Raw genomic sequence first — 23001 nt, 5'->3', positions numbered from 1 at the left:
CTCACTACGTCCATAAATCTTCTCTCTGGTCTTCCTCCAGACCTCTTGCCTGGCAGCTCCAAGTCCAGCATCCGTCTACCAATATATTCTCTATCCCTCCTCTGTCCATGACCCAACCATCTCAGTCTGGCTTCTCTGACCTTCTCTCCCAAACATCTAACATGTGCCGTTCCTCTGATAGACTCATTCCTGATCCTCTCCATCCTGGTCACTCCCAAAGAGAACCTCAGCATCTTCATCTCTGCAACCTCTAGTTCTGCCTGCTGTGTGTACAATCTATTTGTACACTGTCCTAATAAACTTCTAAACAAACAAACATATCTCAGGCTGAAGCTTCACTGCAGCATCAAGGCTGTTTGAGCTCCAACCTGATGCTCTCTTTCTCTTTCTCTTTCTTTGTCTTTGCCCGTCTGTCCTTCCCTTTCCGTGATAAATACAACTCCCAACACACCCTCCCGCGACAGGGTCGTTCTTTATTTACCGGCATCCGAATCATTTGTCATTCAAGAGTGAATCTGCTTTTCTTTCGTGCGTCTCTGGAAAGCTCCGGAGACAAAACCGGATATGAGCGTGAGGTTTAGTGACTTGGAGTCTCATCATCGTCATCATCATCCGCCGACGCCGAATTCGTGTTCCCTGGAAGCAGACGGGGTGCAGCGAGGCCTGCCGGGGCCTCCGTCCACATCACGTGATACGCGACATGATGGACGGTGCGACTTATTGCTTTCTGAAACACATTTCTGCTCCGTGGCGCCGGGAAAAATTGCAGCGTCAGGGCGTTTCCGACGTCCCTCTCATCGCCGTCACCAACCGCCGTTTGATTGCCTTTGACAGCTCATAAAATGTTAACACGTTTTTGTTTCGGAGGGTATTTATATTTGAGATCAAATCGGGAAGGAAATAAATCACTTTCTGTTCCGTCATCTTGTCAAAGAGCAGCGTTCGGTTATTCAAGAGTTCAAAGAAGGTGTATTTTCAAACAGCGCGATGAGAACAAAAAGAAAAGTGGTGAAATGGAGGGACAAATGAGAAGATAAGTGACGTGGTTGAAAGGCAGGGGTTTGATTCAAGGCTCAGAGACACGCAGAGACACGACTGCAATCCAACGTTCATTAGAATGCAACGAAAATCGGTCAAACAAATGAAATCACAGATAATATCGCGACGAATGACTTGTATTATAGTAAAGTTCAGGGGTCGGCAACCCGCGGCGCCTTCATCTTTACACCGCGGCTCCGAGTGGCTTGGGAAAATAAATGCTAAATATTTAATTGAAATATATTTCACTTGTGTTCATTCCTTTTTTAAACTTTTAGTTCTAAGTTGGAAGATTATTGTGATCTTAAAATATTAAATAAAATGATATTTATTATTTTTTGCCACTCAAAATAACGTCACACTGGCGGAAGCCGGTATACCTGCCAGCCGGTAAAGTCCCGATTTGCAGATGCTGTGCGCAGAAGTCCCATAAACCAGGTAAAATAAATATTTATGAAGATATTTTGCAAATATTTATTTTTTGTTTACTGACCGTGATTTTCAGGTCAAGGCTCCGCTAAACATTCTGAAAGCCCAAAGCTCAAAATGAGTTCATTACATAAATAAAATTTAATTTTCTCCGTAATACTTTGTGAATTTCAGAAGCAACACACGACACACTTATTTATCCAAAGTGTAAAGGTCATAAAAAGCAATATATACTGGGGTGCCTTTATTTTAGACGTCAAAAAGTAATAGCGGCTCCCAGTGTTTTCTTTTCCGAGGAAACCGGGTGCAAATGGCTCTTTGGGTGTTAAAGGTTGCCGACCCCTGGTCTAGTTTGTAGAGCTAACTAACTGATGACGACAAGACAAATATATGCAAACAGACATAATTATGAAATCAAGGTTAACGCCATACAAGACTGGAAATTGATTTTGACAGAATTTCCGGACGTCTCATGTCGGTCCTCAGCTCAGTATACAAGTCAAAGGTTGGAACGCGCTTGATGTGCGCGGGAAAACATTGTGCTGCTAAACGTTAGCGTGCGAGCTATTAAAGGATCGTTCGCTCGGAATACGAGAACCTTTGGAAGGCATGATTTGTGAAAGACTGCCGGCCATAAACGAAAACACTCTCTTCTGTCCCAGAACGTTTCGTCTGTGGGTTTTGCACGTCGGTTTCATTCATAAACTCGGCGGAAACGCAACCAAAACACAAGTATTTATTGGAGTTCAAGATATATGAATCACAAAGATCATAAAGCAGATTTTCACAGCGCGTCAAAGACTCGGAAGTGAAAACGTGGCTTGTGGAAAATGGAATTCCCTCGGTACAATACCGAACCGTGAGCGCACAGATCATCAGCTTATGATGAAATAAGGATATGTCTTCTTGTTTTCTTAATGACAGACCAATTGGAAACTTAATCCACCGCATTTCTTTTTCACTGGAACAACTTGAACACGACAAAGAAACAACAGCGATGTTTCAACTTGCTCCGGGAACGTAAACCTCCGGTGGGCTTAACGCGATCGCTAACATAAAACATGTTACTTGGGTTTAATAATTCCATCTCGCGAATGTATGACGACCAAAAGAGAGAAGCGTCAGGAAAGAACCCGACTTCCTGCTGGGACTTTGAGGAGAGCCAACATAAAGGCACAACTGACTGGCGCGTTTTTTCTTTCTCAACCTTTTAAAACCACCAGCAAGTCGTTCTTTTTCTTTTCGAGAGATTTGGAGTGTGTTATTGAAGAGAAATCCAGGCTGACTAACTTTCACAATCACAGCCTGTTGCACTTCCAGGGGGAGAAGCACCAGGTCTGGGAGCACAAATACAGGAGTACAGCTGTGGATGTATGCAAATGTGTGTGTGTGTGTGTGTGTGTTAGAGCTGCACCACTGTGAAACAATCCAATGTTGAAATAATATGATAAAACTACTGCTCCTACAAATACTATACATATTTCCTTTACATTATCGGTTTAACCCATGTTTTGACTAGTTGAGAGCAGCGCTTTCCTATTTATTTGTGATGTTGCCGAACAGTGTGTTAGTGTCACCAGCCGCCTCTGCGCTGCCCGCTGGCTCACTCAGTGGAGGATTTTGCAGAAAATGCAGCCCAGTGACACAAGCTCCATTTATGAAAAGGTCACGCACAAAAGATGGCAGGTCCCAAGTCTCTCGGAGCGCTGCATCGCTATTTACCTGCCATTTATGGCTCATCGCCGGCGTGTTTGGATATCAAGCTCCTCCTGCAAATATTCATGGATATTTATAGGCGAGAACCGCAGAATAATGGCTGTCAGTCATGTTCATTTCCAATTTACCTGCAAACACTTGGAGCATCAGATAAAACTCTCCTTGTTTGGGTTGATATACTACTAGTGCTACTACTACTACCACTACTACTACCACTACTATTACTAATACTGTGACCACTGCTAACACTAATACTGTGACCACTGGTAGAACGAATAATAATACTAATACTTTTAATAAAACCAATACTAATACTAATGCAAATACTAATACTAATACCATTACTATTACTAATACTGTGACCACTGCCAATACTAAAACTACTGCTAATACTAATACTATTACTATTACTACCGTTAATACTAATACTAATATTTATACTGATACTAGTCTTAATACTACTGCTAATACTAATACTGTGACCACTGCCAATACTAATACTACTGCTAATACTAATAGTAATACTACTGCTAATACTATTACTAATACTAATACTGTGACACTGCCAATACTAATACTAATACTAATACTAATGCTATGACCACTGCTAATACTCATACTAATGCTAATGCTTATACTGTGACCACTGCCAATACTAGTACTAGTACTAGTACTAATGCTAATAGCAATGATAGAAGAAGAAGAAAAAAAAGAACAAGGTCATTGAACTGTAAGTCAAGTGACAGAGAAATCAAGTTTAGCTTTAGTTTTTAAGTTCAGTCTTTGTAAAAACTCTATTGCCCTCCTTGTTTGTTTGACATTTAAATGAAATGCAGCCAAAGTTTCGCCATTTTACTAACCTTTGCTGATAATCAAGATGATCAGATGCGGTTTTCTGCTGATTTACGTTTTTACCTGATTTCAATCGGGTCATTTTCTAATCACGCGCCCATTTGGTTGGAACTGTTAACCAATGACCAAACTTATCCCGTGTGTTAACTTATTTGACCTCCTTGCAGAGATCAAACATTTCGTGTAAGAAAGGTCCGGTAAAAAGGATGATTTATCAGAAAATGCAATCCTATCGGTCACCTCGAAATGCCAAATGATATTTTCTGAGGCGCCTGCCGGAGCCAGCAGCCTTTAACTCGGGGGTCTCGTGCACTTTTTGTCCGTGCTTGGTTGCGACGGATGCTTAGCATGACATTGCCCTGTTTAGGCTTTGCCCTTTTTCAGGAAAATACAACATATTGTGAAACCTTAATGTATTTATGAGAACAGTTGTCAATGTATTTAGATTTTCATTTGGATCATCAGCATCATATTAAAACAAGTGTCTGCAGTAATATGGACTATTCTTAAAACATAACTAGGCAATGCACATGATAAAATATAATACGTTACGTCCTGTGCTCATGAAACAAACCAGTTATGACCCGAAGCCATGAAAAGGTGTTATATCTTCTGGTCATATAAGACTAAAAAGTACAAGATGATTTTATTTGTGATCTTAACCATTTCTGGCTACCCCCCTCCGGGGGGTTCAGCCAATCCCTGTGCAACTATTTTTAAAAATGTCAAAAAGCCCACATGGGTGTAAACAGGCAGTTGGTATCTAGCAGAGACGATGCAAAGAGCAGCTTAGCTTATAAACTCTGGGCAGCAACTAAAGGTCACACATTTGCCTGATAAATTAAACTTGTCCACAAACAGATCACTTCTCCTCATTTATGTTTACAACCTGCTGATACCAGTTCTATAAATGATTGTTTCAAACCATGTTTCAGCCATAATTCTCGCTGGATCCTCCAGCATTTTCCACCTGTTGAGGGGGAAGTGAGACAGCTGTCGGAGTGCCTCCCTTTGGAGCTGCAGATAGGAGATGTCTCTAATTAAAATGACATGGCCGCTTGCCTGTCAGCCCCGCGCACAGATTGAAATCCTGTCAGACGCCAGTACGACTTCGCAAAAAGGCCATCGCTGTATGTCGGTGAAAAGACTCCAAAAATGCCCCTTATTCCTGCAGTTTGAAGTGAAAAACTCAACGTCTCTGAGTGGAATAGTGTTAGCATGAGTCAACCTTTTGTTTTTATTTTAATCATTATTATCATATATTCTTTTAACTCTTTGGTAGGATTCTCAAGATATTTTTTATTCAAATAAATCCATTTTATTTAATCAAATCCAAGGAGGAGTTTTAAGGCGACGCAGTGAGTGAATGGGCATTAATGAAAAATAAACCGCATCTTCTCAACGTCTTATTCATACGTACAAGACGTCCATGACAAAGTGTGTGGGAAGCAAAACACAAACAAAAATTGGGGCCTGAACATTTTTGAATGTAGCTCACAAATGCAAAGATATATGACCTGTTTTATTAGGAAAATTGCTCAGCTCAGCTGACTTCTCAGTTTGCACCATTGCTGTCAGGTTATCACCTGGAAATTACTCTTGTTTTTATTCCTGGACTTCACAGCTGTGACAGGAAAGCAAATTTTTGGTTCAGTCTCCTTTTTCATCCTTCAAAGTGGTTCAGAAGTGAAGCCCTCGTCAGTGATGCTCTTTGTTACCATCCTGATGTGTTTGTATTTCAGTCTACTCTCCATGTATTACAGCATTTTGGATGTTTTCCTTTTGCACTTTTATGAGAGCTTTATGTCACTGGTGCAGGACATGTATGCTAGCTGTGAGACACTGGTACGGTGTGCTGTAGGGGTAACAGAGAAGTTCAAGGTGGAGGTGGGACTCCATCAGGGCTCAGCTCTGAGCCCCTTCTTGTTCTCAATGGTGATGGACAGGCTGACAGATGAGGTTAGACAGGAATCCCCAAGGGCCATGAGGTTTGCGGATGACATTGTGATCTGTAGTGAGAGCAGAAAACAGGTAGAGGAAAATCTAGAGAGGTGGAGGTATGCTCTGGAAGGAGAAGAATGAAAGTTAGTCGTAGCAAGACAGAATATATGTGTGTGAATGAGAGGAACTCGGGTGGAGCGGTGAGGCTACAGGGAGTGGAGATCAAGAAGCTGGAGGATTTCAGGTACTTGGGGTCAACAGTCCAGAGCAACGGAGAGTGTGGAAAAGAGGGGAAGAGACGGGTCCAAGCAGGTTGGAATGGGTGGAGAAAAGTGTCTGGGGTACCAGGAGATGGAAGAACATCAGCCAGAATAAAAGGAAAGGTGTACAAGACAGTGGTGAGACCAGCGATGATGTTTGGACTAGAAACTGTTCCAATGACCAAAAGACAGCAGGCAGAACTAGAGGTTGCAGAGATGAAGATGTTGAGGTTCTCTTTGGGAGTGACCAGGATGGAGAGGATCAGGAATGAGTCTATCAGAGGAACGGCACATGTTAGATGTTTTGGAGAGAAGGTCAGAGAAGCCAGACTGAGATGGTTGGGTCATGGACAGAGGAGGGATAGAGAATATATTGGTAGACGGATGCTGGAATTGGAGCTGCCAGGCAGGAGGTCTGGAGGAAGACCAGAGAGAAGATTTATGGACGTCGTGAGAGAAGATATGAAGGTAGTTGGTGTGAGAGAGGAGGATCCAGAGAATAGGGTTAGATGGAGAAAGTTGACTCGCTGTGGAGACACCTGAAGGGAAAAGCCGAAAGAAGAAGAAGAAGAAGAATGAGAGCTCTATGTCAGGCGTGTCCAAATTCCGGCCCGCGGGCCGAATGCGTCCCGTGTCCGAACTGTCACCGGCCCGCAGCCTCTGTCAGAAGATAGATAGTGTGCGTCCGCCAGCATTGTTGACCGCGAAACACACAAACTACAACAATCTCACCGGTAGCGAAGGTGGCGAAAAATTGAAGCTACTGGGAAACCGTTTTAACGACGCAGCAGCGCTTTTCTACAAGAGCCCTTTTCATTAAATGAAAAGGCCACAAAGGCAAACTAGCAGGCAGCAACGCTGATTACCAAGCACTGCAAACCTTTTATTGAAGACCACACAATGAAAATGGTGGAGAAAATTCGTCTGGTACTGTTTCCCCGGGTGGTAACACTGACCCGAAGACATTTTGTCTGACTTTAAGAGACAATTAGAGGCAAAAGGAACAGAGTTTGAGTGTTTTTCGTTATTGGGCCTCAAAGAATGTCAGTCCGAATGGGCGGCCAAATATTTACACAAGGTTTGGACACCCTGCTCTATGGAGCTCAAGTCAAGGTTTTGATTTTATGCTGATTAATAGCAGAAAATGACATATTGAATGGAGCCCTTGGACATATTGATGAAAATATATCCAGTGACATATTAAATATTTTCACTGATAAAATCAAATGCATTAAACAAGTAAAAACATTGTGTGATGGCACATTGGATCTCATGGTTAAGGTATATAGAAAATGTGACACCAAAATGCGTTCTTTCACCCTTTCCATATTTTAAATATACGGAATAATGCATATTTAATATAAATAAATAGACTACTGATGTATAAATATATATCTAAATGGAATAATTGTTCAAATAAACTCCGTGCAGGTGAATAAAGGCAATTTTTTCATGTTGTTCCTTTATCAAGTTCATGTATCTTTTATTCGATAAATGCTTCCATTTACTTGCGCAGTGTCAGGTTTTGAATATTATATTTCTTTAAAGGACAAATTGAGTCCAGCTGATAAAATTTAATGTGCAGTGATCGATGAGTCACAAGGCGACGCCAGTGTCAGATCCACTTTCATGCAATGTATTCATTTATTCTTTCATCTTCATTCTCCACATTAACCCAAGATGAAAGTTTTTTGGAACACACACACACACACAAAATCAGCCGAGGAGCGAAACTGAACAAAAACAGATTACTGTCAAAATGAAAAGAACGCAGAAGCGTGTTAATGCCACGCCACATGATTTAATGGCTATGAAAAGGAGGTGAATTAAATACATGAAGTAAATACATTATGTGAAACACCAGGGAGAAAGTCTTGTTGTCAATTATATGAGTCAAGTAAAAGGACAAAATCCCATAATATTTCCCTGAGCTGCAGGAACTCAAGAACCAGACTTTATACCTCATGCTACCCCTCCATTGCTTTTGCTCAACAATAAAAAAAAAAAAAGGAAAATCTATCCTGCCGTGAAATGTAAACATCATTAATTAGCGTGGTCATGTACGGCTGTATGATAATTAAAACCATGACCTGTTATGATTGAATGAACTTTAAAAGAAATTGATCCAGATAGGAAAAGAAAACATAAGATAGTCCGATGTTTAGTTTTTCTGCAGGAGTAGATACCGGTCAGCAAGAGAGGAAGACGGGAATCGAAGTCACATTTGCTTATTTTTTGGTTATTGTCAAAAAATAAATGGAGGTACGTAAGGCCTCCCAGAGGCCGGACCGTTCGACCCAAACACACTGATCCTGATTTGGATCCCTTGAAATGTAACGTGGATGGTTCCTCACACACTCAGGACAACCTCGTGTCTCCTTAATCCAGGTGTGTCAAACATACGGCCCGCAAACGGGTTCGACCAGGACCGCAGGATACTTTTTGAAAGTGAAAAAATGCATAAGACAAGGATTTATTTTTTTAATTAAATGCAATTCAAGAATTTTCCGCTAAGCGGTGCACTATTGGTCAGAGTAGACGGCAATCTGCATGACTGAGACGGACCAATCAGCAGACGTTGTCAATGCACCACCTGCTCCTTGTTATGACGTTGTTTCTACCCTGTTCTCCACCTCCTGCTACGCCCTCATTAGCCAAAATGTTGTTATCAAAAGAGAGAAAAGTAGTTGAAGAGTGTAGAATTTTCAAAGAAAAATGGACTACGTCCTATTTATTTACGGAGACGCATGGGAAACCTTTGTGTTTGGCAAGGGATTGTTCACGAAATTCCAAGATTTTCCGAATGTTCTTGTACTTCTTTACACCAAAACAGGAAAGACAAGATATTTTGGTTATTCATTGCCGAGTATGCCATTATTTTAACGGTCCGGCCCACTTGGCATCTACCTGGGCCGTATGTGGCCGCCATGAGAAATGAGTTTGACACCCTTGCCTTAAGCCATCATCCTCGTCCAGGACGGCTCGGCACGACGGATCCGCACCGGAAACCAAAAGCAAAATGTCATCGGCGAACGAAGCAATTTCGAACAAGTTTCCCCGGCTGAATACGGGGTATATTAATATAACACCTACAAACGGTGTGACAGTGATCACGAACAAAGAAGGGGTGAAAGTGGGTTACCCCGAGGGCTCCAGCAGTCTAATTTAAATTTGGAGAGCACATTCCGGTCACAACCGCTCTTGCACAAGATCAATTTTAGACCTGCCTTGCCTATGTTACGAAAACCTCCAGCGTTTCAAGCTTCTCCAGGGTCACTTTTCCGGGAAGCGCAGCTGGTATTTCTCTCAACTTGTACTCGTTTTTTTTTTTTTTTTTTTTGTGTGTTTGAATTTGTATCCTGTGGCCAAATGAAAAAAAAAACAACAAACACAAAACACCTGCATGTTTATGCTACAATAGATTCATGGCAATTTTATGCATAGCTCCGCTCAGACTAAACCCCTCAGGGACGCTTTGAGTGGCTTCAAGTGGACCAGCTACCACTTTGTTTGAAGCTCACTCCGTCTTCATGAATTTTGCAAGGAGTTTGGAAAGCAATTTATCCGTGTTAATTAAACTACGTGACCTTTGACTTGTAGAACTATGAATGGACGGGCCGCGGCGAAACAAAGAATTCAAATCGATGCGTTCCCGTCGAAATAAAAGAAATTCAAAAAATAGCAACAACCAAATGCCAGCGCCTATTTTCAATGACCTGATCCGTGTGTGTGTGTGTGTGTGTTCTCTCCCTGTCAGTGGTAATGACAGAGTAAGCATCAACTATTGCTTTAAAAGGGGAAATTGCATATTCATGTGTAAGATAATAAAAAACCCGAGCCGCGATACACGGTTTTATCTAAACACCTCAAACATGTCGACTCCGTCACGAATCAATTTCATTTGGGAAACGGCGAGGCTGAAGCGCCCGGGCCCGTCATTGAATTCACTCATTTGAAATACAAAATTACACTTCATTTCATCATTATCACATGAGCGGAGGGTTATTTTTTCCCATTTAAGATCGAATACAGCGAACCTTCGCTAGAACGCGGTTCACCTTTTGCGGCTTCGCTCTTTCGCGGATTTTTTTTTCTGTAGTTTTTTTAATGCTTTTTTTTTTTTTTTTTTACAGTACACTATGTTGTATTCTGCATGCTAATTGGCTAAAGGACGCTAAATCTCCGCGCCTCGTCTCTGCACAGCTCGCCAAATTTACGTTTGCAAATTTTCTTCAATGTCGACGAAACGTTTTGCGCCGGCGAAGGCGCCTGACCAAGCGCCCAAAAGGAAGAGGAAAATATTAACTATCGCAGAAGAAGTGAAACTTCTCGACACGCCGAATGAAGGTAGAAGCTACGCGGCTTTTGGGCGCCGTTACGGAATAAATGAATCTTCGGTTTGTTATGAAAAGCAAGAGGAAAATAACATGAGGACGACAGCGGCGATATGTTTTAAGAGGATGGAAAAAGGGTTGTTACCGTCTGCGACCAGACCGTCGCAAGGATGGAGTTTGCTTTAGCTTCAAGGATTCATGACTGCAGGAAAAAGAACATTATGCTGGTAACCAACGTTATCTGCAAAGGAACTTTATGAAACCGTTGCCGACAGCGATGACATTCATGACAAGCTGACTACTTTGCGGATTTCGCCTATCGTGGGTTATTTTACTGTAATTTAACAAACACTACCATCTTCTTCCCTCCTTTCCTTCTCCTCTCCAAGATCAGAATGAAATGGTTGTAATGGGATCATTAAAGACCAACTGCTAAATTTGAAGATGTGACTTGTACATTTTTCTTTTTTGTTGAGCGGTGGCACTAAATACAAGCTATTGATTTCGAGCGGGTTTGAACTAAAGGCATTCAGGCATCGTAAATAAGCATCCTTTAAAGTCATATTTTTGTCACTTTGTTAATAAGGGACCTAAAACAGAGAAATATAAAGTAACATGCCCAGACTTTTAAAACCGCATTTGCAAGGAATTCATTTCCAAGGTTATCGATTAAAACGTCTCGGTTTCTTTTAGGGCCTGACTCGATACACTTTTGTTCGCATTTAACTTCAAGACATTACGGCTCATCCAGTTATAGCCAAACGACGGGCGATAAAACGTTTATGGTATACTTTATTTCAACTCTTTGGCTATGCAATCTATATATTCGGTTCGATGTAAATTCACCTGGATCCCCCCTCAGGAGGCAAAGCAGGCTCTATGTCCTTTTACCCTAAATATAGAATCCTACCCTATCAGATTAAATTACCCGAGTCACGCCGTCAAACTAAAGATATACATCTTAATGACACAGACAGATAAGTTTCCTTTTAACATCCAACAAACTGCATCTTGAATCTGAGATCAAACACAAAATGTACTTGCAGCTAAGCGGCTTTATTTTCCTCTTTTCTGTCTGCACTGCTTTATGACATTTTTCTTACCAACACATGTAAGCCATAATGTGCCTCACAGATTTCAGAAAGTACCAAAAAACACTTAAGTTGTAGGAGAAATTGCTCAGCGGTAAACAGCCGGATCAGCGAGGCTCGGCTTAAAAAGCAACATCATTGTATCGAACACAAATAGGGTTCGGCAAATTCAGTGAAAGACATTTTTTGCTTTTATTCTCTTTATAACTGTGGAGGATGATTGTAGCGGTGACGTGTGTGACGTGACAGCTGAGAGGAAGCTTTAAACGGTGTGTATGTTCCTGCACGCACACACATGCAATCTCCATTGATGCCGTTTTAAAACCATGGAAGTTAAAGAACTCTTCCTCTTGCACGGCATCAAAACATTTTTGTCATAGTAATCTTGCGCGGAACATGTGAATGTTCATTAAGGTCATCTTCAGGAAGGAGTTTGACCTCCAGAACCTGCATGAAATCAGCATACTGGTCTCACTGGATGCTCCTGGACATCTTCGTCAGCGGGTGCATCAGTGAAAGAGCCCAAAAGTAGGGGATTCTATATTTTAATATTGGGCTATTCAGCTTTTAGATTCCCACTGGCGTGAGACTGTTTTGTTTTTCCTAGAATGGCCCGCAAACTCCTCATGACCCACTTTTTCTTTAACAAATATGTCTGAGTTGTTTTTTCTGTTGACTCCACCATCCGTTCATTTCACTTGGTTTCTATGCAGCCTTGCATGTTTTCCTCATTTTGTGATGAAATGTGATATAAGTGGCTGTTATTAACTCCCAGAAACACTCAGAGAACAATCAATCAATGCCTCTCACACAGATATACAATCTTCCATCATTTAAGACACTTACCTTAGCTATTGAAGGTTTTTTTTTTTTTTTTTTTGGACAGTGGTCTGAAACCAGAGAAGCTACGAAGGAATGGGGAGAATATGAATTACACCGAGAAAAGCCCCCTATTGGCTGCTGGATTTAACCTGGGAACGTTCTCAGTGTGAAGCCAGGGGTCTCAGCACTGCACCTCAAACTGGAAGCTATGATCACACCTCACTTCTTGTTTTACCTTGTTTTACAAGTTTAGGAGCAGCGTTGAGCTGTTAGCGCTGCGCTAATCGGTCTGATTTTTTTGAAAATGTTACCGTAGACAGGCGTCTAAATGTGTTGTTTGTTGAGAAGAAGTTACCGATCATTTTATGGAAAACTGTGAGACACTTCATTTGCACAAAGAATTCGGTCGGACCATCTTTTTATCACCTCGTAGTCATTTAAACTATTGCTATAAATTTCTTTATTTTGATACAAAAATCAGTGATATGACTGTTGGGTAGAAAGATTCAAACTACCGCTGTGGTATAACTCTTGAAAGCGGCACCGATTTCATGCCAAACTGCATTTTTCTAGCTTCCTTCAATTCCCTTTTTTCACAGTGAACCATAAAATGAACTTGTTCATTTTCATCTCTGATGTATTTTTCCCCTTTATTTCCAGCTCTTAGAAACCAAAACAAGCTTCTGTTTTTTTTTGTATTTCAGTGAAACTTTTTTTGGGGGGGGAGAAATCAGTAAATGATATATTTCGGAGGCAGAGTGTCGTGATATGGAGATGATCCCAGGGCAGCCTGTCAGAGCTGAAGACATCTAGATGTTGAGGCGGGTGTTTAGGAGCAGGCTAGCAACATTATAAAAGGGTGTTTGGGATTCAGGCGGCTGGTAAACTTGAGTTATCTGAGGTACAGAAATAAAAGTTCGGGCAAAAGGAAACCACAACAAGCTCTCAGGAGCAAATTGTGAGTCAAAAGCCAGATTATTGCTAAGAAATTTGAACCTTTATTCCCAGGGGTGCCTTAGTTGGTGTCCTAGATAGATGATGGTTAGATGAGGAACAGTGCCGTGCTCAGTGGTGCTCAAAGGAAGTCGCCTTTACTCGATATCATTTATGATAATTAGCATTAATCGACATCCAGTAAACACACAATGGGATCCATGGTATCTATTCTACATTCCTGCATTCTCATGTTAACATCGTGGAGGACGAGCAACAGAGAGTCACACTCAATCACCTCCATCTTGAAATTCTCTGTTACACTTACAGCACACCTCACAACTGTCTCACAGCGAGCATACATGTCCTGCACCAGTCTAACATACTTCTATGCCACTCCAGGCTTTCTCATATGATTCCGTCGTTCATCTTTTGGCGAACTGTCGTAAGCTTTTTCTAGGTCCATATTGGCACAATGCTGCACCCTCTGGCCTTCTCTGTACTTCACTACCAGCATTCTTAAAGCAAATACTGCATCTGTAACACTCTTTCAAGACACGATGCCACACTGCTGCTCACAAATGCCGGCTTCTGCTCTCAGTCTAGTTTCCACTACGCTTTCCCACAACTTCATTGTATGGCTCATCAACTTTATCCCCCTATAGATACCACAATTCTGCACATCCCCATATTCTTAAAAATGGGCAGCGTAAATCATCAGGACCGACTGCCTTTCCATTCTCCTTCCTCGTCAATGCCCTCCTCAATTCGCTTTTACTAATCTCTGCTACTTTCCACAATAGTCACCTGTTCTACCCTTGCTTCTTTCATTTTCCACATTCATCAGCTCTTCAAAGTACTCATTCCATCATCCTATCACTCTTCTAGCATCTGTCAACACATTCATTTCCCTCTCTAGCTTTCATCAGCCTGACCTGCTGTACATCCTTTCCATCTGTTTCGCTCTCTTTTGCTAACCTATATAAATCCTTCTCTTCCTCCTTACTGTCTGAACAAGCATACAAGTCATCGTACGCCCTTTATTTTGTCTTTGCTACCTCTTTCGTTACCTTACGCTGTTTCTTCCTGCACTTCTGTCTGTTCTGTTCAGTCTCCTCAGTGTTCCACTTCTTCTTTGCCAACCACTTTCTCTGTATCTACTCCTGCACTTCCTCATTCCACCACCAAGTTTCCTTATCTACTTTCCTTCCAGATGATACATCAAGTACTCTCCTACCGGTCTCCCTGATCACATTAGCTGTAGTTGTCCAATCATCTGGAAGCTCACCCTGACCACCCAGAGCCTTTCTCAACTCCTCCCTGAAAACCACACAACACTCATCCCCTTTTCAGCTTCTGCTAATTCGTCCTCTTCCTTTATCCTCCTGATCTTCCTTGTCACCAGATTCATCCTACAAAGCACCATCCTATGCTGTCTGGCTACACTCTCACCTACCACTCCTTTGCACTCACTGATCTCCTTCAGATTAAACCGTCTATACAAGATGTAATCTACTTGCATGCTGCCACCTCCGCTTTTAAAAGTAACTGGAGCTGTTTTCTGGAAAAATAGTATTCACAACAACCATTCCCTGCCTTTTTGCAAAGTTTCCCACCATCTGCCCCTCTGTGGTCCTCTCCTGGACCCCCAACCTGCCCATCACTTCTTCAGCGCCTCTATTTCCTGCACCAACATCTCCACATCTCACATCTGGGGATTTTCTGCATCCTAATCGAACTCCCTGCAGAAATTGTCCTTCTCCTCTTACTCACAGTGTAAGTGTGGAGCATCGCCACTAACAACACTGAGCATCACATCTTCAATTTCTAGTTTCAGACTCACAGTTTATTTGACACTCTTTCAGCTTCTGGAACATTCCTAACAAATTCCTCCTCAAGATAACATCTACCCACTTTCTCTCCATTTCTTTTCCTGTCAGCACCAGAAGGATACAAGGTGGAACCTGCTCCTGAGCTTCTGACCTCGCTACCTGTCCAGCTGGTCTCCAGGAGGGGGAGTTTGTTGTTTAGCAAAGGGTTTCTCAAGACAGTGAGCCATAAGACAGACAAACAATCATTCATTCATTCATTCATTCAGGACAATTTTCACAATTTCTTTCCAATAAACCTGCTGCATGTTTTTGGTCCACGGGAGGAAACCGGAGAACCTGGAGGAAACCCAAGCAGATACGTGGAGAACAGAGTCCTTCGTGCTGTGACGTCCAAGTGCTAAACACTGCGACATCGTGCCGCTCTTAATATATAACATATAATACAGGTATTATATTTATTGGATTTATTATGTATATTAAATTCATTGAATATATTAGTAGAGGGATGCTGAGGAAGACCAGATAGAAGATTTTTGGACGTCGTGAGAGGACATGAAGGTGGCAGGTGTGACGGAGGAGGATCCAGAGATGGAGAAGGTGGAGGCCCAGAAGGGAAAAGACCAAAGGAGAAGAAGAAGATTATATATATAATGTTTATATAAATATGTGTGCGTGTGATTATATACACACACATATAATAAATGGTTCACTTCGGTTAATTTTTACCTTTATAACTCGTCTTGTGCGTCTCCTCTGTTTTTAAATATTAATTTCTTGTCATATCTCTTCATTTCCTGCCCTACTGACCACCCAGATGTTCTACACCTGCATCTAATGTCCTTCGCCACACTGTCTTCTCTGCTCACCTCCTGCGATTGGACACATCTAACGTATAGTAAAATGTATATCTAAAAAATATTCCAGTTATAGATGTTTAAACATTTAGTTTAACAGAGACAAGAGAAAAATAAGTGGTGCTTTCGCATCCAGCCCTCCAGCTAGCGCTTTCCTCTTAGCCGCTGACGTGCTTATCTGAGTTTTCACAGTTGTATAATGAAACGTTGTGTTATGGATCATCTGCCAAAATTAGGTCACCTTTACAACAAATGGAGCACAAAAAATGGTGAAAATGTGTTTGAATCTCTCACAGCCAAAAGCCAGTGCACGTCTGTAACACATTTACAACCGTAAATTATATGACGATGAAGATAAAAATGCCAGGTGGATCATTTGCTTGCCATGTTTCGTTATTGTTGACGCCAAAATGAAGTTTCTTAACATATAAAGGACGTTTTAGTTTGTAAATGCAAATACATTATCCTTGACACGGACACTAATGTGCAGAACTAACTAAATTCTAGCTGTTGCAGGTTTTCCTTCACAGTTTGAAAAAATAATAATCCACTCTTAACACAGCTTATTTAAGGGGTTATAATATAAGGGAATTATGAATGTTCATCTCGGACCTTTCCAGTTCCTGATATGAGAATATGAGGCATCAGGAGTGTATTGTCTCAGGAGTGTATTGTCTCAATGATTTTTTGACTGCAAATGCAGTTTTGTTTCTCATCCCATTCCTGCAGTGAAAGCTACTTTCATATCTTTGTTCTCGACTCCAACATTTACCCAGCTCATTAAATAAGACTGAGGAAAAACAGTCTTTATGCATTAGGGGTTAATTTGAGTTAACAGTGCGAATATTGACACGTTCTTGCAAAATAAAAAAAAAGACTTGTTGATGATGCATTTCACCCGAAGAATCCCAAATTTACAAGTAGTCCATGTGATATGAGGCAGAGTCCCTTAAATCCGAGTCATTCAGCGTCGTATTTGTGAAATTCCCCCGGTTCGACCTATCTGGTATCTCAAGCGGACACACCGGATGGAACGGATGCGCGCCGACTCCAATGCAACACTTTGGATCCGAGAGATGATAAAGATTACTGTTTTGGGGACGCCGGCAGGTGGAGCAAAAGAAGTCATCAAAACGGAGTGTAAAATACTCTGCTGATTGATGTTTGCTGATCCAGCACTGTCAAATCAAACCGGGGCGCCGGGAGTCAAAACAGGAGAGGAGGCCACCCATGGGGAAGTAGAAAAAGGTGGTTATATAAATATTTAGCAGAAAAGCATTTGGACACAGCGCTGCACCGCGGCTATTCAACTATTCCCTATTAATCTCTGAAAGGCCACTGTGTGCACTCATGTATGATTCATAAGTGTTGCCTCTTTAATGCAGTTTCAGCGGTTTCAAAGAGCAAATATGTTGATGAGTAGGTCATTGTATGGCTAATCTCTGCAAAAGACTGATTTAATCACTTCATTATCATGGCGCTACCTTCGCTGTTTTTATTGCCTTTGTCAGAGACTTAGGACGTCTCATGGAAAATATTTACCCGTTTCATAGTTTCAACACCTGTGGAATGCATCTTGGCTGGAGCTCAACATGGCGGCGCCGCCTGTAAATGCATCGGTATTACGAGTCGGAACCAGCCGATGACGTTTCTGCACTGACACTTTATGACGCCGTCAGAGGCGTCTTGACTGGAATCCTCCTTTTTTAAGATCTTGCATCTTTTATTTGCAGGCCAAGTTGACGTACACAGACCCCACGCCGGCCGCTTCACTACCTTCCTCAAATGTCTTCTTGTCTGTCCGATTGATACTGCTGTCATTTAAAAAAAAAAAAGTTTCTTTCGCATGTTTGTGAGAAGATTCTGTTTTACATTTTTGGCCAAAGTCACAGGTTTTCAGAACAAACCGAATGACGTTTATTTCCAAAGCAAGTTATACCTCAGTAGTACATAGTGATAAATTGCATAACTCAATGAAATACCAGGCAAAGACTACCTTCAAATGGAAGGGGATCCTGTATAACATGTTTCCAACATCACACACACACACACACACGAGGTTTTCCAGCAAACTGCATCTGTCCTGCCGGGTTGTGACAGGCTGAGCGTCCAAATCTTCCGGAAAGAAAAAGGAAAGCAGCAACATAAAAAAGGTAGAAGGCCATGAGTGGGAGAGTGGAAGCAGAAGTGTGTGCAGCTACGATTATTGATGCAATTTCTACCAAAAAAGCTGAGCTGGCTGAGTTTGTCAAGGGTGAAACAAACAAACAAACAAAAAAACCTCTAGCCAGGACACCAACAAAATGACTAACACACTTGCACTTTGCATTTCGAGAGAAGTTGAATGATCTTTGAGGGATGTCCGACAGACGCTGACATTTAGAATGCTCATATCACAAGGTGTCTCTTATCAATGCTCTTATCAATGTTTTTTTATCTCACTGGGTCGAAACGCCCCCAAATCATTCACGATCTAATTCATGTATTTTGATGATAACGTGTGACCACTTTGCTTCTGGTTTGATGTCAGACTGATGCTAAAGTTTACCGAAATATATCCCAACAATGTTTGTTAAAATATGCAAAGAGACATTAGAATTAGAAACAATATTTTAGTTGTTAAAGTTAATAAAATTAAAGTGACAGCGACACTCGTCCGATGTACCAACAAGACAATGATGGATACAACATTTCAATTCTAAGACGGTAAATATCAGAAAAATGAACCATTAAATCAGGCGTGTCTGCTTATTTTATAATTGTTTCAGTAACTGCAAAATTGTACAGAAATACTGTCAGACATCCTGAATCCTCTGAGATGCGGGAACATTTCGTCACGTGGAGCCAGCGTTCGCTGCAAGTCCAGCAAGGAAACATTTTTACGATGACAAGCCTCCTTTTATTGTCAACAAGGAATCAATGGAAAGGGCGACTCAAGAAGAAATATGAAATATTTTTTGAACAGAGAGAATCCCATGTGATTTGAAATTTTTATATGAATTTCAATTGAAATTTCATTTTGAATTTTAATCTAAAGATTACATTTTACAAAGCAGTTTCTCACATTGAGCATTCATCTTGACGTGAATGATTTTTCCATTAAAGCGAACTGTGCTCGTGCTTTATTTCAAAGCCATTTACAGCGTCTTTGGCTTTTGCGGCGCTTTGAGGCAAAACTGCAGGGAGGAGGACTTTTCACTCGACAAAACCAGCGAAATAAGTTGAAAAACATCAAAAGAGAAACCTTGAGTGAAACGCTGCGCATCATGTAGGGATAATGGTCACGTTCAGCCTCATTACAGACACAGTGGCAGCACTCGGGCTCGCATCGGACGAGCCCGCTTTTAATATATATTTACAAGTTATTCTACTACTTGCTGGCAGGTTTGTGGCTCCGATTCAAAAGTCTTGGCAAAGATGTGTTGCACCTGCAGCACTGAATCGCACGCTTCCAAATCTTTCCATTCTTTTCCCTCAACTGCTTTTACGTTTTTGTCCAAGCGTCTGACGACGTCTCACTAATACCAACACGACTGGATGTTATTTGTACCTCCAAGTACCTCCGTAAAAACAGATGCTGGAATATCTTTCAGAATGTTCTTTAAATTAGGACTCAATCAGAAATGAGAAAGCAATTCTCTCTAAATGTTTTGTTTACGAATGATGAAATTAGATCACAAAACACATGAGTAGAAGCCAATAACAGAACTTCCAAATATCAGAACGGTCAGAGCGGCCTGTTCTTTGTCAGACGCTGCAGATGTTTGATCCAAGATGGCGTCCATCTTCTACGCGCTGGTTAGCTGAAGGCGGCTAACAGACTAAATAAGCTCATCGGGAAGGTTGGAAGGTTGGTATTTTATGTATGTGTATATAATCACACACACATATTTATATATACTTCCTATATATAATCCTCTCCTGGTCTTTCCCCTTCAGGGTCTCTACCACGGGAGCGAATGACGGAACCAAGCGATGTTTATGTACAAGGACAAGAGGAGAAGGTTTAAAACCAAACCTTGTGGAACCCGGTAGACAGTCTGCGTGGTTTAAACCCGGACAAACCCGAAGTGGATGGACCAGAGACCAAAACCAATCATAACAAGGACTGGAACCACAACAACAAGCTAGTTTCACACTGTATGCTAAAGTAAATTAACTTCTACTCACAATAATTAACCTCTAGACTAGTATGCTGCAACAAGTTTCTGGATAGTTATTTAGACCGCTAGTCTCCTGGACTCTTCTCTGTTCTGAATTGCAATGACAATTCAAATTTGTTCCCTTTATATTTTTGAGCAGTTTATCTGCCGGGGATGCTGGAGCCATTACTTCTGTATTAGACATGGTTTCCACTGCCATTGTAGACGGATCAAAATGAGGAAAAAGGATTGGACTGAATGATGGCGTCAACCTGTAGAGGGGGAGGTAGTTGTTTAGGGAAGGGTTTCTTGAGACAGCGAATCATGAGATCCATCCCTCCCTCCCTCCGTCCATCCATCCATCCATCCATCCATCCATCACCAGCATGCAGAGTTAAACTCCTGCAATGCAACTCTTGACTTTGACTTCTGGTAAAATTGGGCCATTATTGAAAAACAAAAATGACCACATTAGTAAAATGGGGCTATCATTAAATATATCTGTCAAACCCCCGTTTGATCAAAACTATTACTGTAAAGGGCATCTTTTTAATGTAAAAGTCACCAAAATTACAGCTTAAATACATATATATGTCTATATGTATTCTGATAATATAACTCTAGTAGTTTTGATTACGTCAGTTATTTTGATTCTGAAACAAACAAAGAAGGAAAAAAACAAGACGGGGTTCCATCTCAGAATTTCCTATTGTAATGTAATGCATGAACTGGCAGATATCACCCACCACCGTTTCATGAAAGCCTCCTCTGTCTGCATGATGAACATGGAAACTTGGATTTCTTGATTTAACACCCGAGTCTCTGTGCGTCGCCTCCATCCATCCATCGTCCGACGCTCATCATGCACTTTTTTCCAACGAACCTGCTGCACGTTTTTGGACGGAAACCAGAGAACCTGGAGGAACCCACGCAGACACTGGGAGAACGTGCACGCTCCACACAGAAGGGTTATATTCCTTGTTGGAATATATATTGAATATATAAAGAGAATACATATCCATTTGTGTGTGTATATACTGCTCAAAAAATAAAATAAAGGCAACACTTGAACAACATAATGCAACTCCAAATCCAGACCTGCGTGGGTTCAAACATTTGATTCCCATCGATCATTTTGTGTCAGCAGATTCAACAATGCAAAGAATTATAAGAATATTTCCCTCATTCAGATCTAGGATGTGTCATTAGAGTGTTTCCTTTATTTTATTTTTTTATTTGTTTGTTTTTTTTCTCTCTCTCTCCTGAGCAGCGTCGCTATAAAACCGTCGATCGATCCGTCAAGTAGAACTTTCAGATCCCGATCGAATAAAGGAAAGTGCAGAGTGGATCTTGGATGTGATGTGTGTGTGAAGTTGTTCCCGCGGCGGTCGCTAGGAGCGGAGCTGTCCGCGGTGCTGAACGCACGGCGCGGCGCGGTGCGGTGCGGTGCGGTGCGGTGCGGGGCGGCGCGGCTCGTTCACTGCGCGGGGGAACCGACGGCGCATCGGCAGCACTTCAACGTCTCTCCTGCTTTTTTTTCCCCTTTTTTCTTCTTCTTCCCCCCGCCATCCACCCACCCGCGGGGCGGCCGTCGTCTGTGTCAATAAGTGGATTGAGGAACGGCGAAGTGAAGCGCCGAAGGGAAGCGCGGAAGAAAAAGTCTTGAATCCCAAGGACGTTTGACTCTTGGAGCGGCGATGAGCGCCGGCGGAGGTTGTTTCCCGCTGCTGCTCGCCGTGCTGGCGGCGGCGAGGACGGACGCGGCCGCCCGAGGTAAGACGGAACCGAACACGACCTCTCGGCACCGGGGAAACAACCCCAAAAAATTCACATTTCGTGCGTCCAACCCTTTTCTTTGTGTTCACATGTGAACCCCTTTTAGTGTCACCAACAGCCGCCGGTGTGGGGGCTTTTCGGGGGGGTGACGGCCTGCGATTGCGCCCCGTTTTATGTTTTTAATTGTAGGGGGAAAAAAAAAGTTATTTGGATGGTTGAAAGATAAGCAAATCGGTCCGAACTTCTTGTTTTAAAAAAAGTGGACAAGCTGATGGAAATGTGGTTTTGCAGCCTCTCGGCGGGAGCGGAGTGAAAACACCCCGTCTGCAGCTGCTCGCCGCTCGGAGTGTGTTTTTACAGCCTCTGCATTATTCATTCCCCCTGATATCACACACAACATGTGTGATGGCAGACATTTGTCTCCCTGGATACCGGCAACAACCTCAAGTTGAGAGAAAAATGATAGTCGGATGATCATGACCCAAATATAACCAGCGGATCGTGTTGGTGGCGAGGTGACAGAAATCAAGCAGAAATGCAATAGTTTTCGGTTCCACCTGCACTTTTTTCACGTAAAACTACCGAGACTTTGTTTGTAAGCAGCATTTTATAAGATAAACTTTATTGATTCCCATACGGGGAATTCTCTTATCACAGCAGCATCTCAATAAATATGAATATGCATAGAAATAAACAGATAATTAGAGGGAAATTAGAAAAAGCATCCACAAATAAACAGACAGCAGAGAGAATAACAACAACAACAACAACAACATCAAGGAATGAATAGATGAAGAAAAAAAAAAGACAGTAAGGGTGAAGATAAATAAAACTAAGCGACTACAGCAATGATGAGAAGAAAACAAACAAAAATAGGCAGAATGTGAGCGGGCTGAGGATAAATATAAGACAACAGTGAAGTTATCGGACTAGTTTCACACGTGGGGAAATTAGAAAATTAATAATATCACCGTATGATTA

The 23001-nt window shown here is 41.8% G+C and overlaps 1 protein-coding gene across 2 annotated transcripts in view; it reads left to right on the top strand.

The window, feature by feature from the left end:
• Positions 1-21725: 21725 nt before the first annotated feature.
• The window catches only part of sez6b (seizure related 6 homolog b), a 189004-nt gene continuing 187728 nt past the window's right edge, over positions 21726-23001 (top strand). The window contains exon 1 of one of the 2 annotated variants that reach the window (XM_086140932.1): positions 21726-22017. In XM_086140932.1, coding sequence (XP_085997058.1) covers positions 21942-22017 — 76 coding nt within the window. In that variant the 5' untranslated portion in view covers positions 21726-21941. The remainder of the gene's footprint in view (positions 22018-23001) is intronic. The other variant, XM_086140941.1, reaches the window with a different exon arrangement.

This window comes from Fistularia commersonii, chromosome 3, assembly GCF_037954325.1.
Source record: "Fistularia commersonii isolate RoL2024-O1a breed Wild chromosome 3, RoL_Fcom_v1.0, whole genome shotgun sequence".
Taxonomy (NCBI): Eukaryota; Metazoa; Chordata; class Actinopteri; order Syngnathiformes; family Fistulariidae; genus Fistularia; species Fistularia commersonii.
Note: the sequence above shows the minus strand (reverse complement) of the source record. Positions and strands in the feature narration are given on the sequence as shown.